We start from the raw sequence: 18,681 nt of genomic DNA on the forward strand, positions 1-18,681 counted from the left end.
CCCCCAACCATGATCTCTGGATGACTCTTGTCTTTCCATCAAGAGTGATTAAGTTGGGAACCAAATCAGTCTCTTTAACCCTCTTACCCAGCAGAAATAGAGAGCTTAGCAATCCCTGGAAAGGAGTCTGCTCCCACCAGCACAGACAGCCCCATCTGCTGGGCACACGCCAGGCAGGGAGCGCAGGAGGCACTTTGTCACCTACAGAAAGTACTAAGAGAGCAAAGGAACACGTGAGATGCCCAGTGCAGGCAGCGAGAGCAGAGCCTCTTTTGGCCTCCCCCTGCGCTGTGCCTGGCTGAGCCCTGTGGAACAGGGATCCCGACACTGCCCATCTGAGAGCTGCCGATGGAGGTCCCACATGAGCACTGGGGAAACAGTCACTAAATCAGCTCCTTGGGTCAAGGACCAACAGCCCTGAGCCCAGGGTCGTCAGCCGCCATTTCAACCTGTTACAACAATCGTCTTAGCAGTGCCAGCTCTCCCCTCTCTGTGCCCCTCCAGCCTGGGGAACAGACAGCACCAGGCACACAAAGCCACAGTGATCAGTGCAAAGTAAAGTACCTGGAGGGAAAACTCTTACACCTGACCGGGTTCTAAATTACCACTATCAATGCAAGAAAGGGACCTGGGTCTGAGCACCCTGCTCAGTGTGTAGCTGCAGTCAGAAGAGCAAAGATCTTTGGGTGTGGAAGGAATGGGATGGAAAATAATACAGAGAATATTCTAATGCTTTTATATATGTCTCTGGAGCAGCCTCACTTGGATCCTGTGCACAGCCCAGGTCAGCTCATTGCAGAACGGGTCTAGCAGAACTAGAGGGACTCAGAGAAGGGTGGTGAGAACATTTGGGGCCTGGAGAAATTGCCCCATGAATGAAGATTGAGGAGACTGGACTGATACTCTAGAGAGGAGACCAGTAAGAGGGGCCATGATAAAAGTTTATACCAGAGAGATTGGGAGCATCTGTTCTCCCTGTCTCGTAACACAACAAAGAGGGGACACCCCAGTGACACTGAAAGGTGGGCAATTTAAAACCCATGCAAGGAAACAACTTATTTCACCGAACCTGTAATTAGACTGAGGAACTCATGGCCACAGGAAGTCATTGTGGCTAAGAATTTAGCAAGCGCAAAAGAGGGCTTGGGCATTTCTATGGAGAACAAGAATATTCAATTTCCCTAGTTCAGGTGTAGGCAACCTATGGCATGGGTGCCGAAGGCAGCACAGGAGCTGATTTTCTGTGGCACTCACACTGCCCAGGTCCTGGCCACCAGTCCAGGGGGCTCTGCATTTTAATTTAATTTTAAATGAAGCTTCTGAAACATTTTATAAACCTTATTTACTTTACAGAGAACAATAGTTTAGTTATATATTATAGACTTATAGAAAGAGACCTTCTAAAAAGGTTAAAATGCATTACTGGCACGTGAAACCTTAAATCAGAGTGAATAAATGAAGACTCGGCACAGCACTTCTGAAAGGTTGCCAATCCCTGCCTTAGTTAATGCAACCAAAGGGAGTATTGGGTGGTAAACATCGTGCTCCAAGGCTTAAGCCAGTCTCTACCTATTAAGGATCAGACTGGACCTATGAGGGGGACCAATATTGCAACCGCATGGAACCATGGTATGAAATTGATGGTGGTTTATGTAGGGTAGCATAGCTCCTCCAGGAAATAACCCTCAGGGCTGATTACACCTGAGCCTGCCAGCTCCACCTCCAGGCTGGTTTGCATACACGGGGGCAAGCCGGCTTTGCCAGAGAGTAGGAGACAAAGGGCTTTTGGTATATGTGAGGCTAGTAAACCAGGGACCAGCCTTTGCCAAGGCTGCAGGCATCCACTGAGCACTGACAAATTCATAGCTGGAAACCAGAGCAGCTCATATATTGTTCAAGATGGGTGTTGAACTTGTAAGAATGTGTTTAGCGTTTAGACACTATCAATTGCTTGTAAGTTGCTGCCTGCATTAATCTTGCTTGTAATGTCTGTATCCTACACTACAAGGGAACATACGGTTCGCTTCATATAACTGTACAAAGTGCCTGCTCTGAACTGTGAGTCCAGGCAGGAAAAGTGGTTCCCCTCCCGTGCAGAACTACCAGGAGGAAATGGGCCATTCTGGAACGTCACCACACAAACCCACCTGGCTGAACGGCCCTCGGACACCCGCCCAGGTGCCGACTCGGCGGGTGCTCGGGGGCTGGCGCAGCCATGGGGGGGAATTGGTGGGTACAGCCAAGCGCCCCGCCCCAGCTCCCGCTCCCGAGCAGGCGGGTGAAACAGCTGAGGGCGGGGCGGGGATTTGGGGAAGGGGCGCAATGGGGCAGGGAGGGGGTGGAGCCGGGCCTGGGACTTTGCGGCAGGGGTTGGAGTGGGGGCGGGGCGGGGCCCCCCTGCCTGGGGCGGCGAGGGAGCGGGGGGGTCTCCCCGGACCTGGGGCAGCGCCCCCACGGCACCGCCTCAGGAGCGCGGCGCTATTCCCCGCCCGCCCGAGGGGGGCGCCCGGCCGCTCTGTCCCGCCCAGCGCGTCTCGCTGGTTCCGCCGCCGCTACTGACCCCAGTCTCGTGACCGGAAGCGGAAGTCCGGGGCCGGCGGCGCGATGGCGGCGGAGGGGGACGTGGAGCTGGAGCTGGAGACGGAGCCGAACGGGGCCGGGGGCGGCGCGGACGGGGCCGGGGGGCGGCCGGCTGAGAAGCCCCGGAAACACGACAGCGGCGCCGCGGACCTGGAGCGGGTCACGGACTATGCGGAGGAGAAGGAGATTCAGAGCTCGAACCTGGAGACGGTGCGGGCGGGGCCGGCGGGGGGCGGGGCCCCAGGCGATGGGGCGGGGCCGGCGGGGGGCGGGGCCCCAGGCGATGGGGCGGGGCCGGCGGGGGGCGGGGCCCCAGGCGATGGGGCGAGGCTCACTCAGAATATGTTCAGCAGTTGACCCCGGAGCTGGTGGAAGATGCTGGGGGGCAGAAGCTGACGGGGGTTGGGGCCATGGGCCCCGGGCAGTCTCGGCTCTTCCCCACCAACCAGCAGTGGCCTGAGAGTGCAGCACTAGAGGCTGCAGCGTGTGGCTCCTCGGGGCCTGGGTGTTGGGAAGGTGCTCAGCTTGGCCTGATAGTGTATGGTGACGTGACGGTGCTGCCTTCCTGGGCTGTGGGGAGACCCCTCCCTCTGTATGCTGGAGGTAACCTTCCCTGCTTCTTCTGCCTAGGCCATGTCGGTGATTGGAGACCGAAGATCCAGAGAGCAGAAAGCAAAACAAGAGAGGTAAGTGCTCCCTGCACCTCTTGTCCCATTTTTAATGTAGAGTTTTGAGACGCAACCTCCGTGCCCCACAGTTTAAACATCAGCCTTATTGGTTGTTGTAGGTTAGAACAGCTTCTTTGGAGCCTAAGCTCAGACAGTTCTGGCCATGCCAAGCCAGGGCATTCAGTTCCTGAGCCATTCAGTCCAGTAATAGGTGACATGGCTTTACACATGCAGAACCCTCTTCTGGAGGCCCAGGGCAGCATTTTTCAAAGTGCAGGTTGTGACCCAGTACTGGGTCATGGCATGTAAGGCATTTGGTCACTCTGGTTAGCACCGCTGACTGGGGCATTAAAAGTCCAGTCGGTGGTGCTGCCCAGATCCCTGTTCCAACACCACACTGCGCCCTGGAAGTGGCCAGCAGCAGGTCCGGCTTCCAGGCAGTTTCTTCAACTGGGTCCCCAGGAAAAAAGTTTGAAAACCACTGGCCATGGGGTCCAGGGTAGTTTTTCTGGTTAAACTTCCTGCCTGTCTAAGTCTGGTCTCAGGACTGGTGGCTTTATGCTTTGGCAAGGAGTTGCTGCAAGCTTTCTGATTGTTCTTTACAGTTGTGACTGAGTTGGTCTGGAAAAGGGGGTCTGGAGCCTGTTGTTGGTGCTTTATGTTCTGATTCCTTTTGTTACAGGGAAAAAGAACTGGCAAAAGTTACAATCAAGAAAGAAGATTTGGAACTGATTGTGAGTATGGAAGGCAGAGTAGATTTGATTTAAATCACTAGTCAGGAAGACTCGATTTAATCATGGATTTCTACATAAAAGTGCATTCTCATTGGTTGTTATAATCTTAATACATATTCTTCACAGCTCAGAGATAGATGAGACCCAAACTGGATCTATTTTATGTCCTGCTGCCATTATAGGCTTTCCCTTCTAGTGAGAGAATGGTATTGTAGATCTCAAATCAATGAAGACTATACTCAGAAAGACCTCAAGACTTCTGGAATATGCTGCTCAAACAGTTTCACTTTTATTTCTACTGCCTGTCCCTCCCTTCTCACATTTATCTCCAGACATCTTCTCCTTGTCCAGATCTATTCCGCCCCCAACAATCTTCTATGCATTGAACTTTTGAACTGTTAGAGAGGTAAGGGATTGACTCTGTGTACACGAATTTGAAGAGGGACAATGGGGTTGAGGTCTGTTATCTCTCACCTCTATATATTATTTATTTTAAAACATTGTTGCTGTTAACAAGCATGTTATCTCTGGAGATACAAATCCACAGTTTGAGAACTGCAAAACCAAGCATCTCTGATGGTATGTTCTAGACTGAGCATATTCTATCCAGAATCCTCTGGAACCCCATAAGATTGGGTCCCTAATCCATGAACTATTGAAACTCATTTACAAAACTTTTCTTAAACATTACCTGAATATATTGTCTCATGCTGTAGAATTAGAATTTGTAACCCCTATTCTATGCTGAGATATCTTTGAGCTATAATGTATCTTAATTAAAAGTATCCTTAGATAATTTTTTCCTCAAAAACCATTTTATCAAAAAAAAGTGTGGGTTTTTTTTTTAATCATTGATTTTTATCCACTCTGCTTTGCTGTATTGCACCATAGTAAGCCAGGAACAGTAGCTGGACTCTGTAGCAGCTGTGTAACTCATACTCGGTTGAGGCCTCAGTAATGTGGGAGTTGAGTCCGCTCCTTTTCTTGTGTGATGTCTGCTGTTGTGCAGCATCTCTTATCTCTGCTCCCTTCCCTGCAGATGAATGAGATGGAGATCTCTCGGGCAGCTGCAGAGCGTAGTCTGCGAGAGCATATGGGGAACGTGGTGGAGGCTCTGATCACCCTCACCAACTAAGCACATTCCAACTGGACCACTTTGTGCTTTGAGAAGGAAATGAGGGAAGAAGACTCTTGTGGGGACTTCATGTCTTTGTGCGGTCACCCCTGCCATGTGCACTGCCTTCCCAATAACTCTTTGACAGAGTGATATTGGTCAGATGCTACATGTATTAACTTATTGAAATAAAGACATCCGTAACCTTGTGGACACAGTTTATAAAGCAGCTATGAATGGGCCCTGAAAGAGTGCTACCACCTACCTGTTGTAGAAAGCTTTCATCATGGTGCTCTTTGTGTAGGCAGGCTACTCACACAACTGAGTCACAAGGTGCTCTGCTGCCCTAGTAATGGATACGGTGTCAGGAGTGAGACAAATTGGATCTGGCCTGTAAAGCTCACCAGGGTGGGGAGTACAGAGCTGAGGGAGCATTTTCTGAATGAAGTGTTCACTTAAACCTTCTTCAGAGAACAATGGCTGAGCTCTCAAAAGGGAGAGATGGGGCAACATTCCCACCCCTGCTGCATGGTTCTTTGATATGAACTTACTTCCCTTCTGCCATTATATTGCTCCATCACCCCCAAGTCTGTTCCTCTCCATGCTGCTCACAGGCTTGAGGTCTAGCTGCTATGGCCTTTCTAGTTCTTAATCTGAGCTCTGCTGGCTTCAGTCTTCCCTCGGTTAAGCCCAGCAGTCTCACTTGATATTATCTTCCTGTTTTGTCAGCTCCTAAAAATCACATGGTCTGAGGGCAAAGACCTTCTCAAGTTTCTATATTTACACAGTGCTAGAAGCTCTGAGGTGCTTTCCATGTAATATGTCTGGGGTTAACTGAAGGGGTGGTTCTGGCTGAATCAGCCTGCCCGTGGTTTCAAGGCCTCACAGGGCCAGAACACAGGCTGCCTTATAGGGCCACAGCTCCCTACTGAAACTCCCAGGCAAGCCTGGTTGTTACAAAACTTGAGGTAAGCAGTCCTGGCAGCAGGGAGGGATAGCTCAGTGGTTTGAGCATTGGCCTGCTAAACCCAGGGTTGTGAGTTCAATCCTTGAGGGAGCCACTTAGGGATCTGGGGCAAAAAATCAGTACTTGGTCCTGCTAGTGAAGGCAGGGGGCTGGACTCAACAACCTTTTGGGGTCCCTTCCAGTTCTAGGAGATAGTATCTCTCTTAAAGGCATTGTAGAGTTGAAGGGCTGGAGAGAACACTAGCTTCAACTTGCGCCCTGTTATGGGGCTGCGTGTTCACTCTAGTGCTGAATAGCCACTGGAGGGGCAGAGCATCCCTTCAGTCACCATCTGTGGCCAAGAATGGATCATGGGGAATTTGTGTTTATGGCCTGCACTGACAGCTTGGTGCGAAAAAGCTGCTCCCAGAGGAGATGGTGGGCTGGAGCTCTAACAGCCTAATAGTGCAAGGCTGGGGCACCGGCACAGAATACCCCCCAAGGGTGAGCAGAAACAGTGCTGGGGAACTGCTGCTAAGTCACCTCCTCCCTCAAAGTCAGAATTCCATCCACCTCACAGCACAAATGTGCCCTGCACCTCCTGTGAGCTGAGTTCAGTTACGCAAACCCCTAGCACAGAGAGAAGGGAGAGGGCCCTGGTTCAGCCACCAACATGCCCCTCCCACCCCCAAAGAGTGATAGCAATGCCAGTCTTGTGAGAAAACAGCTTTTAATCAAAACTCAGATCTTGTGCCGTGGGGGCCTGGAAGAGCCCCATACCCTACGGTACAGATAGGGGAGCCTAGAGCCAAGCAGAGGGCTAGGCGAAAGAGGCTTCAAAGCCCCACAGAGCTAGGGCAGAGAACAAAAGGGAACTGCCTTCCCAACTGGAGATGGGGTGTTGTACAGAGGTGGGGAGATGCCTTGGAACAGACCGTAGGAGCCTGCTGCTAATTCCAAGGGAACTGGGGATCTGCTGCCCTCTGGCAGTGGGAATCTGGGAAGCTGTCTAGTCCCGTGGGGCTGATGGGGACGAAAGCCATTCAGCGCTGGGTCTGGCTGGCCTAGCACAAGGATGGACTTTTCCTCTGATTCCAATTGAGCCCGGTGGAAAGTCTGTGCAGCCTGGCCCAGGTCACCAGGCAGAGTGGTGAGAGCTCAGTGCTGGAGCACAGAATACAACACTCAGCTCGACAAATGGAGAGTAGAAGGAATTGGCCAAACCAGGCGCACTTTATGCCCCAACGTACTCGCAAGATATCTGGCAGGGTGAGGACCCATGGCAGACAAAGTGCCTTTCCGCCCTGCTGTTGGCAGCATGACACTGTCCTGGGCACTCCCCTTAGGTAGTTTTCCGCTTCTTAGCCGATGGTCTCTCAAAGACGTCCCGCACGCCGGCTGCCTTCTGCTTGAAGAACTTGGTGTTCTGTGCACTTTCCTGGCCCCAGGCAGAGTCGAAGGAGGTTGTGTCCTGATCCACCAGGTGTGTGTACTTGGTCCGCCCAGAGCGCCCAAAGTTTTTGACCTAGGGAGAAAAAAATTCTGTGAGCAGCAACCCCACCCCGCCACTGCAAGCAGGGCCTACAGCACCCTCCGAGTACAAACTGGACCAGGCCTCCCTGTCACCCCACCGTAGAGGTACCCTCTAAGGTCCTGCTAGCTGAGAACCCACCCCACCCCCATGAGCCCATCTCCAGCACACATACCTGCATGACTTTAGGCAGGATGGTCTTGTTGAAATGATCCTCCAGCGTGGGGGCACTGAAGTCTCTCTTGTACACTTCCTCATCTTCATCCTAGGGAGGGATGGACATGCAGCAGAGTCATTTAGAGTAAGTCCCCAGGGAAACCAGGTAAGGACACACTCCACAAACAGCATAGTTCAGAGTGCTGGGAATAACACTCAAGATTCCCTGCTCACGTCAGAATCACAGAAATTGGAAACAAGGCTTGTGTCCCATCTAGTCCATCTCCAGGGTCTAGATTAGAACATTAATCTCAGTCCATATTTCAGGGCTTTATTCAGACCAGTGGCAAATACACCAAGCAAAGAACCTCCCACCTCATTTGTTTCTTGTAGCTTGTAGGCATTTTCCAGACATACTACAACCCTCCTGGCCTGGGGAGCTGACACTAGGTTAGAGGGAAGGGTGACAGCCCTGGGCTACATAAGACAACAAAATGTAAGCAGGTGTGCAAGGGGTCTCACCATCCAGATTCTAAAGTCCTTATTTCCATCTGAATTTGTCTAGCTTCAACCTCCAGCCATTGGACCATGTTATACCTTTTGCTGCTAGCCTGAAGAGCCCATTGGTAAACATTTGTTCCCCAGGTATAGACTGATCAAGTCACCCCTTAACCGTCTCTTTATTAAACCAGATAGACTCAAGCAGCTCAATCTGTCACTCTAAGGCAGGTTTTCTAATCCTGTAATCACTCTCATGGCTCTTCTCTGACCCCTCTTCAATTTATCCACAGCTTCCTTGAGGGCAGCGGCTTTGTGGATGAGCTCAGGAAGGGCACCGTGTGCAGCCAGCAGACACAGGGGACTGTTTATGAGAAGGGCAGATGAGGCTAGCTTTAATAATGTCGCAGAAGTGACACAACAACAGGCCTCTTGATTCTGCCTCTGACAGCTGTGACAAGCTTGCCTAGGCTCCAGTAAAGGAAGGGCACCAGTGGAGGGATTCGGAGGGGACAGCATGCATAGAACAGACAAGGCAAAGGATTCTGGCACCAACACTTCGTAAGGCAGCAGGAGGCAGCGTGGGAAGTGATGAGGGCTTCAAGGAGAGCTTGAGCTGTAAAGGTAGAAACTAAAAAGGACACAATCTAGAGACGTAGTGGAGGAAACAGCAGCAAGATCTGGATGTGTGGGACATGGAGGAGACACAAATCAGCCCAGGTTATGAGCCTAAATGCCAGGGAAGAGGGTTGGGTTGACAATGACAGGGAAAGGGGGAGTGGAGAGGGTTTGGGCCATATGAGATCGAATAGCAATGAGACATCCAGGTAGATTTGTCAGTCATTACCAGAGAGGTATCAGTGGATGCATGAGAACAACCCCAAGGTGGTCAAGTGACAATCAATTTCACTGTCAGGAAGCTTCCTGGCATTTAATGTAACCTCATCTTCAGTCAAGCCCGAATCACACCACATCCTCTTAGGGATTCACACCCGTCAAACACAGCAGACTCATCATGCTCTCCTGACACCACACCCCCTTCCATGGCTGCGTTGCCACTCTACAGCTGTAGCCCGTGTAATCTTTCCTTTAAACCAGTCCTGCCCCTGAAGCATCCAGAACCGAACGCACTGTTCCAGGTGTGGGAGCCACAGAGCAGGGCTGCCCCTACAGTCACTCACCATGAAGAAGGCCCCCCGGTGGTAGTACTTCTGCAGGAATTTGTATTTGCCCTTCACTGCCTTGTTGGTGATGACCTTGCCATTGGCACGGAGCTCAGCACGGCGCTCCTCCTCTGTCAGGTTCCGCATGCGCTCAATCTCAGCCTTCTCCTTCTCCAGTCTGTGCAGGAGACACAAAGCCCGTTAGAGACAGCCCTACTCCCACCAGGCCTTCTGCTCTGCCCAGAAGGCAGAAAGCTCGTCCCACTCACATCCCTGGCCAGAGACTGCAGCTCTAGGAAACAATTCAACCCACTAAATTCCAGGGGCACGCACCAAATGCCCTGTCCCTCCAGGAGCTAAGATGGGGTGCCCTCTGCTCTGCCTTAGGCTGCAGTGGCCAGACAGAGCAGGAAATGGGGAGGGGAAGATGCCCCCTCATGGCTGCTGTCTTCTGGGTCAGGGACTAGAGACATTCAACCCCAAGCCCAGGCTGCAGCAGCACTTACGCCTCTCGCTCCTCACGGTCCCGTTTGATGCGCTTCAGCTCACGCACTTTCCAGGACTCATACTCCTCCTCATCGTTCTCGTCGTCAGTATCGAGCGCTTCCAGCGCAGCCAGCGAGCGCTTGTTCTCCTCCAGCTCCTTCTTAGTCTCCTCCTCCACAATCTGCAGAGGGGACCACGCTGTGAACTGAGCCTGCTGCAGCAGACCAACCCTCTCCCGCTCCCACGGATACGCTGCCCCACTGGACAGTCCCCCATTACCTTGAGTGTGTACTTCCGCCTCTCCTCCGCCAGCCGCTTTGCCTCCTGCTCCAACTCCTTCTGTTTCACTGCCTCTGCCTCTCGTTCCTGGACTGTAACTCGATCCTTCCTGGAACAGAGGGGCCATCACAGGCTTCCTTCCCCCTCTCACTGCACCTGACCCATCCCTCTCAAAGTCCCACACCAGCACTGGCTATTTCACTCTCTCTGGAGTCAGTGTCACCCCCAGGATCCTCACCTGTCTGGTGCTGCTCCAGGCCCAGCTGCCTTAGCAGCTTCCTGAGTGGCCTCTCACCCCCCCAGATCTGTTGTGGAGAGAGAACCATTTCCTGTGGTACTTTGCACCTCACTGGCAATCACCCTATCACCACTGAGTGGCACCTACCCAAAAGTAACAGCTAGTACCATGAAGAGACTCTGAGCCCATCCAGTTTGTGTACGCTGCAGGGTCAGATGCAACTGACAGAGCTAAAAACAACAGCTGCCTGGAATCTATCACTCCCAGATGCTCAATTACATGGACAAATGCTGCATATCTGTGCCAAGCCAGCATCTGACCCGCAGATAGAACCTGAGGTGCTATTAGCATGTGCACCAGTTGCTTTCCGAGCTACATGATAACGAACATGAGCATGCTTCTCTGTGCGCCAGCTAATCCTTCGCATTTTCCATCTAGGCTGGCACTCTGCCCTCCTTCAGCCTTGAGCAATCCCCCACCTCCACAACAGCCAGGCACACCACCTACTTGCGGATGAAAACAGGTTTGAGACGTGGCTCCGTTTCATCCTCACTGTCTGTGTACTCCTCATACTCAGACTCGGATTCAGACTCCTCGCCAGACCTGCCTTCATCCTCCACTTCCATCACCTCCATCTCCTCATTCTTTCTCTCCTGAGCTCGCTGGCGCATCATCCCACGACGACGCTCAATCTCCTAATTGAGGCACAAACCAAACCCAAAGGGAGTCAATGGAACTGCTGACCTTCCATTCACCCCCAGGTCTCTTGCAAGGGGGTGGGGGAGGATGTTTGCCCCCGACAGGGCCCAAGAGGGGCAGAGGCCCCAAGTCCTCTCTAACTCCTCCATGCAATGGGTGAAATGGATGGAATTTACTGGCATTAACAGCACTGATTCCTTGTTCCATAGAGGCCAAACTCTGATCCACCGCTCTGCATACTTCACCATGCAAACCAAAGGGGGCATCAGCCAATGTTCCCTCCCCACAGCAAGGCCAGCGGTGAGACATCTGTCCATAAGAGCTGCCATACTGGGCCAGACCAGTGTGGTGGTCCTCCAGTCCTGTCTCTGACAGTGGCCAGTCCCAGGGCTTCAGGGAGAGTGTGCAGAACAGGGCAGCTTTGGAGAGATACACCCCCATCTTCCCCAACAAGTTTCGGGCAGTCAGAGATTTAGGGGCACCCCGAGCAAAGGGTTGCAGCCCTAACCATCTTGGCTAATAGCCATTGATAGACCTGTCCTCCTGGAACTTATCTAGGTTTTTTTTTTTAAACCCAATTTTACTTTTGACCTTCACAAAATTCCATGGCAACAAGTTCCACAGATTGCCTGTGCATTGTGTGAAAAAGTATTTCCTGTTGTATTAAATGTTCTGCCTATTAATTTAATAAGGCATTTGTGTTATGTGAAAGGGTAAATAACGCTTCTCTAGTCACTTCCTCCACACCAGTCATGATTTTATAGACTTCTATCACCTCCCTCCTTAGTCATCTCTTTTCTAAACTGAGCAGCCCCAATCTCTTTAGTCTCCCCGTGTAGGGAAGCCGTTCTATATCCTTGATCATCTTTGTTGTCCGTCTAAGAACCTTTTCCAGTTGAACTATATCCTGAGCTGGGCAACCCGAACTGCCCACAGTATGCCTGGTGTGCACGTGCCATGGATTTATATAGTGGCATTATGGTATTTTCTGTCTTATTATCTAACCTTTTCCTAATAGTCCCTAGCATTCAGTTTGCTTTTTGACCACAGCTGTGCACTTAGATGAAGTTTTCAGAGAACTAGCCATGATGACTCAAAGTTCTTGAGTGGCAACAGCTAATTTAAAGCTCATTATATATGTCTAGGTAGAATTTTTTTTTCCCCGATGTGCATTACACTTTGCACTTATCATCAACTGTTGAATTTCTTCTGCCAGTTTGTTTCCCACTCACCCATTTTTTTAGGTCCCTTTGTATCTCTTTGCAGTCAACTTTGGACTTATTTATTTTGAATAATTCTGTATCATCTGAAAACTTTTCCACTTCACTGTTCATTCCCTTTTTCAGGTTATTAATGAATATGTCGAACTGCGCACAACCCAGTATTGGGAACCCCATTACTTACCTCTCTCCATTGTGAAAACTGACCATTTATTCCTATCCCCTTTTGTTTCCTATCTTTTAATCAGTTACTGATCCATGAGAGGACCTTCCCTTTTATCCCATGTAACCCAAATGGCAAGTTGAGGCCATCTGTAGACAGACCCTTAACCTCTTTCAGATTCGTCCAGGTATTAGCCAGTCCCATCTGCCCATGGATCTGGTACTGCCTTGAGCTGCAGGAAGCTGGATCCCACCCTGTGGAAACTCAGCTGAGAGAGCCTGGGGAACTGGTGCTTGCAGCACATTTGCAGCATGTTTCCATGGCTCTGCACGTACCTCATCATCAATCTCTTCTTCCTCCTCCTCGCTGGTATCTTCCCGTTCCATGCGCCAGGCATCTCCCTCCACCTCCGAGTCACTTTCTCCAACTACTTCTGGCTCGACAATTTTGCGGTGCCTTGCGAGTCTATGCACAGACACCAAAGTTAACATTTCATAGCAATTCAAGTGCCATAAAGCAGTGACCATAGGCCACAGCCCATCTAAATGCTCTGGGGCTCTTCAAACTGAAGTCCCCAGACATACACATCCAAGCCAGCCAGGAATTCTCAAGCCATTCCAACCCCACAATGACCCTGTCATAGCCCCAATAATCACAGCAAAGATGTATCTCAGCATGCCAAGATGAACACGTGTGTTAATCTCAAATACTCAAGTAACTAAAAAAGTAGCTAGACCCACCAGTGTCCTAAATATAATCAGACTGTAACAATCATAGCTCTTATGTATATGCTGCTACAGTACAAACCATGGATTATTCTCTGTGACAATCTGAGCACCTGGGCTGCAGGCAGAGCTATAACAGCAAAGTTTGGAAAAAGTAACATTTCTTCTCGGAAGGTTGGTTTACATGGTGCCATTTAAGATCCAGTAGCTGGATTGCTCAGGAACAGACACTTCTTTCTGTTCATCCTATTGTAGAAAATGCAGCTTCCACTAGGATCCTGCTTCTTCTTCAGCAATTGTAAGACTGAGGCAACGCTAGAACTGACCCAGCTACTCCTCATAGATATGAATTACTGACTTCAGGTGAATTAAATAAATGTTACTCATGTCTATCTCAGTTAGATGCAGTAACATGACATCCCCCATCTCCATACAGGAAGGTTATCCTGTTTTATAGATTCTGCTTTCCTCCCCATGTTAAGACCTTAAGGAGCTAGCTGTACTATTTGTGGTCACTTTCAGAACTTAAGGACTAACTGCACTAGCCTACGTCTAAAGAATTATTTGCGACAATGCGTAGGGCTGCTTTTCCTTCCTATATCCCTCTAGTTAAGATGTGGGGAATATATAAAAGGGACACTCCAAAAAGTTACACACCTGAAAAATGCATCCCTACAACTGACTCAAGCAAAGTCTAGTTACTATAGCAAAAAGTTGAGAGAAAACCTTTTATTTCCATATATTTCTTCATATTTTCAGTTTGTTTACACAATGTCTTGGACAGCACTCCGGCACAGTCGGCTCCAAAGGCTAGGTCTAAAAAGAGAAACTGCCAAAGACATAACAAAGGTGACTGTAAAGCCACAGCTGTCAGGGTATCTCAGGGGCCGGTGGGCCGGACGCTACTTGCTGTGTGTCTCTCTTTGACTAAGGCAGGGCTGTCATGGGCAGGAGCTCACCTCTCCTCCACATCCTCATTAATGCGGTTCTGCAAGCGCCGCAGACGGGGGTCACTAGCTGAATCTTCCTCCTGCTCCTCTAGCTCCAACTCCTGCTCCTTCGCCTTCTTAATGAACTGGAACTCCTCATCCTCCTCGTCCGAGGACTCCATGGGCGCATAGTCTGGTCGCTTCCCCGACACATAGCGCTTCACCTTCACCTTCTCCATGGAGATCTCACCTACAAGGAGGGACGGGTTACTACAGACCTGAACTTCTCACTGCCCCAGTACCCCAGGACAAACGGGGCACAGCTCCCGAGAAACCAGAGCAACCAGCCCTGGGGAAAACCGTCCCGGCCCATGCCACCCCCCGGGACCAGGCCCATCCCTACAGGAGTCCTCTCCCCCCGGCCCCATCCCTACAGGAGTCCTCTCCCCCCGGCCCATCCCCATCCCTACAGGAGTCCTCTCCCCCCGGCCCCTCCCCCCCCCTACAGGAGTCCTCTCCCCCCGGCCCCTCCCCCCCGGCCCCATCCCTACAGGAGTCCTCTCCCCCCGGCCCCATCCCTACAGGAGTCCTCTCCCCCCGGCCCCATCCCTACAGGAGTCCTCTCCCCCCGGCCCCATCCCTACAGGAGTCCTCTCCCCCCGGCCCCATCCCTACAGGAGTCCTCTCCCCCCGGCCCCTCCCCCCCATCCCCATCCCTACAGGAGTCGGCCCCCCCCGAGGCCCGGGCCGCGCCAGGCAGAGGGAGCAGAGGCGCCGCGCCCCGGCCCGCGCTCACCCTTCTCGTTGCGGACGGGCACGGCCCCCGCCGTGGACTGGATCGGCGGCTGCTTCATCAGGGCGCTGGGGACCGACATGGCGGCAGCTTCTGGCCCGAACACGGGACTCGCCGACACCGAGAACAGAGTCTCCCAAGCGAGAGCCCGGAACCGGAACCACCCTGTAACTGGGTCACCGCCAAGACCCGGAACCGGAAACTAGGTTAGCTCTCACACTCCCACTGACCGGAACTGCGTCAGAACGGGTCCGGGAGGAGGGATAGAGTTTCCGGAAGCAGATGATAGGCTGTCCGGCCCGCGCCGCGGGGAATTGTGGGAAGGTGGCGTTGGACGCAGTGTCCATCGGGCCGCCGCTGCTGCCGCCTCCGCTCCCCCACCCCGGGGCGTCCCGTGGAGCTCGGCGACGCCCCCACCCCCACGCCGGACACGGACCGAGCCCCCCCGCCCCTCAGCCGGGAGCCCGGTCCCTGCGGCCTGAGCGCTCGGGCCCGGTCCCGGTCCCGCGTGCGGCCGGTGCAGCCCCCGCCGGGGGTCGGAGCGGGGCGGGCCCGGCCCGGCTCGGGAGGGCGGTCAGCCCGCGCTGGGAGCTGGGACAGCCGCGGCTGGCGGCCTGGCCCGGCCCGGGGCAGCGCTGAGACTCGTGGCGTCCCTGGGAGCCCCGCGCGGAGAGGGAGCCGCGGTGTTTGCTCCCGGAGGGGGCCTGGCCCTCTCGGGTGGGGAGGGTTCCCAGGCAGGGGACGTGGGGGCTGCAGGGCGAAGGGGGCAGGGTGGGTGAGATCTGAGCCAGGCCTAGGCTGAGTAAGAAGTTGTAATGGGACAGACTGGGTGTAGGGCACCAGAGGGGCTGGGAGCCTGGCGGTCTCAGCAGCTGGGTCTGGGGCGTGGGGCTGAGGGAGGCTGTAGCGCTCAGGCAGGATAACGAGAACTTGCAGGAGGGAGGAAAGGGCAGTGTGCTGTGCAGGACAGCAGTGGGATTCAGGCATGAGGGGTGACGGTGGAGAATAAAGGAGAGCAGAGTGTGGTGGGAGGAAAGAGCAAGAGTTTAGTTTTGATCTCCAGGAGCATGAGTCACATCCCTGTGGTGAGCTCCAGGTCTTGGTCCCTACTTGGGCAGTGGAAGAACCTGATTGCCCTGTGGTGGCCTGCACCAGCCACAGGAAGTGGGAGGCAGGAGAGTGGCTGCTCTTTGGTGCATCTCATCCCTGTGTGGGATGATGTGAGCTCCACTGGACAGGGACCGTTTGTGCACCTGAGTATTGAGGGCAACTCACCAAACCTACCCTCATGCCAGGAGGAGGGCTAGCCATGCCCTCAAAGCAGGGGAGGAAGTGATTCCCCCTCAGATGCCCATTGTCCAATACCAGAGCTGAGCCAGCAGCGCCAGGCTGGGGTGGCCATGAACTTTGGGGCTATTCCATAAGGCTCATCAGCCTGGTTGTTAAATTGCTGAGCACTCAGAGCCTTGAAGTCTCCAATACCTCCATGTGAGGAGCTCCAATAGGATGCCCCAGTGCAGTGGGGTGAGCCATATACTGTATTCCAGCTTGCTGGTCATGGAGACCTCCTGCCTTTCAGGTGGTGCTAACAGCGTGGCCTGCCATCCTCCTTGTCCATTCATGCTGCACATGGTACCCTGCTGCCACCCAGCCAGGTGTCAATAATATGTACCAAGCTGCTTCCAGAGACAAAGCCATGATGGGATGGGCCTTGTGTCAATCAGTAGGACCCTTGGCCCCGACACTCCCATTCTGGCTACTAATTAAAGGTGAACCCAGTGGAATGGCCAATCACTCCAGCCATTTCCTTGCCCAGGAAGCGAGAAGCCTGATGCTCCTTCCCAGGGCTCTACACTTCTGATGTGCAGCGCTGCTATTCATCCTTCATGGCCTCCCAGCCTGCCCTTCAGAGGGGCGTAGCAGCTGTAGCTCACTGCCTGAATAAGGTGCCCCAAAGGTTTAATAAAAGGGCATCCTCTTTCCTGGGCTGGGGGAGTGGGCACAGAAAACCTTTCTCAGGTGCCTGGGACTGATGGAGCCTGCCATGGCTGGTGCTTCCCCGAAGTGCCAGGCAGCAGGAGTGATTGTGGTTTGTGTGTGCCATCGGAGTTCTGCTCTGGGGCAGTGACCATGATGCACTGTCACAGGAGCTACCCAGGATTTCACTGAGAGAAGCTGAGGTGTTAACCATTGAGGTGCGGTGCCACATCACGGGAGCACTTGTTTGTTAACCACTGAGTGCAGCCACATCTTATCACAGGAGCATCTGCTTGGCTTGGCTAGCACTCTGGAGAAAATGGCTGCCATGATTCATGCAGGACAGCTGTCAAGAGGAAGTGTGGCAATTCCAGGAGCCCTTGTAAGGCTGCATCAGGGCCACCTCGGTCCTATCTGATGCCACCTAGCCTTGGGTTGCCCTAGAAATTGATTTCAGGCTGCGTCACAGACACTGACCCCATTTCTGCAATTCTCTGTTATCTTCTTGGAAGAAAGGAAGAGGTTTCTGCTTCCAGGAAACCCAACCACGGGGTGGCAGTGCCTGAGCTGCAAGCAGGTGAGCCTTCCTGTGGAAGCCACAGCTGAGGGGCCTCAGGAGCTGGAAAGGTTGTGAACTGTGTGCTGCGCCTGCCTGTTGCTAGCTGCCCTTTTTCCCCAATGGAAAGACCCACTTATGGGTTCAGTCCGCACCTGGCAGGACATTCCTATGGCTCTGAAAGTCAAACCGTCATCCAGTGGCTGGAAACTGAAGCCAGATTCAGATTAGAAATTAGGCCCAAATGTTTAACTGTGAGAATGACTAACCATTGGACCAAACTGCCAAGGGCAGTGGTGTAATAAGTTACGGGCTCAGTGCAGGGCTAGCTGGGTGACTGTCACTGGCCTCTGCTAGACAGGAGCTCAGACTTGATGAGCACAATGGTCTCTTCTGGCCTTGTACTCTGTGACCCTCAGGTGCTGCCCTAAGGTCTACATCCAACGTGCCAGGGCAGGTGGAGCATCTGATGGTGCCAACACCAGAGACCCTGACTCAGATGGGGTTATGCTGCCCTCAGTCTGCCTGCTTGGCACATGTCCTGGGAGCAGGAAACATGGCTCAGGCTCTAGGGCTTTATGTATCTGGTGAGACTTGTTTCAGTTAGCTGCTGGCTGCACATAGGTTTGTCCTGTCATTGCTGCCCTGTCCTAGACTGCAGGGAGGGGAGATCTCCGGTAGCTTCTCCTTGGCCATCAAAGAGCCCCCGTCCTGCGCGCAGTGAGGGCAGAACAGAGCCCTGGCACCCCCAGGAGTACATTGTTTCAAGGGAAGCCCTAACGCTACTGACGCAGCACAGCTGTGGGCCGGGGCACAGTTTGTGCTGCCTGCCCTGGCAGAGTGTCACAGTGCATCCCCCCCAATTAATGTGATGTCACCACTGCTCAGATAGCTTCAGCACATAACTCAGCTGGTGAAAAACTTAGCTATAACAGCAAAAAGCTTGACAATGACACGCAAAGCACATGATGTCCCACATAGCTGGAGTTCCAGTCAGCATCTCAGCAAGCCAAGAAATCCTCTTTCTCATTGGCTGTCATTCCAGATGACCTTGGAAGTTAACAGTTACGCAACATAAGAGGTGGGCGTCAGCACTGAACCAGCCTGCTTTGGTCCAGTTGCGTTTGGAAATTGCAAGTCCCAACTGTCTGCAGAAGTAAAATCATCAGGGTCTCCTTCCCCGGAGCAACAAGTGCTGCAGATTAATCTGTCCTAGAATCAGTACG

At 52.8% G+C, this 18,681-nt stretch overlaps 2 protein-coding genes across 2 annotated transcripts; one reads left to right on the top strand and one right to left on the bottom strand.

Annotated features, from left to right (window-relative positions):
- Positions 1-2,589: 2,589 nt before the first annotated feature.
- Positions 2,590-5,307, top strand: HYPK (huntingtin interacting protein K). The gene is made up of 4 exons (XM_044980307.1): positions 2,590-2,790; positions 3,211-3,266; positions 3,931-3,982; positions 5,022-5,307. Exons 1-4 carry the CDS (start codon positions 2,605-2,607, stop codon positions 5,115-5,117), a joined length of 390 nt encoding a protein of 129 aa, XP_044836242.1. The 5' UTR covers positions 2,590-2,604; the 3' UTR covers positions 5,118-5,307.
- Positions 5,308-6,755: 1,448 nt separating this feature from the next.
- On the bottom strand, positions 6,756-15,143 carry MFAP1 (microfibril associated protein 1). Its single transcript, XM_044980935.1, has 9 exons — positions 14,926-15,143; positions 14,160-14,379; positions 12,811-12,940; positions 10,901-11,088; positions 10,156-10,264; positions 9,897-10,057; positions 9,409-9,568; positions 7,749-7,838; positions 6,756-7,567 (listed from the first exon to the last, which is right to left on the bottom strand). The coding sequence occupies exons 1-9, from the start codon at positions 15,002-15,004 to the stop codon at positions 7,385-7,387; spliced, it is 1,320 nt and encodes a 439-aa protein (XP_044836870.1). The 5' UTR covers positions 15,005-15,143; the 3' UTR covers positions 6,756-7,384.
- Between the last annotated feature and the right edge of the window lie 3,538 nt (positions 15,144-18,681).

This window comes from Mauremys mutica, chromosome 11 (assembly GCF_020497125.1).
Source record: "Mauremys mutica isolate MM-2020 ecotype Southern chromosome 11, ASM2049712v1, whole genome shotgun sequence".
Lineage (NCBI taxonomy): Eukaryota > Metazoa > Chordata > Testudines > Geoemydidae > Mauremys > Mauremys mutica.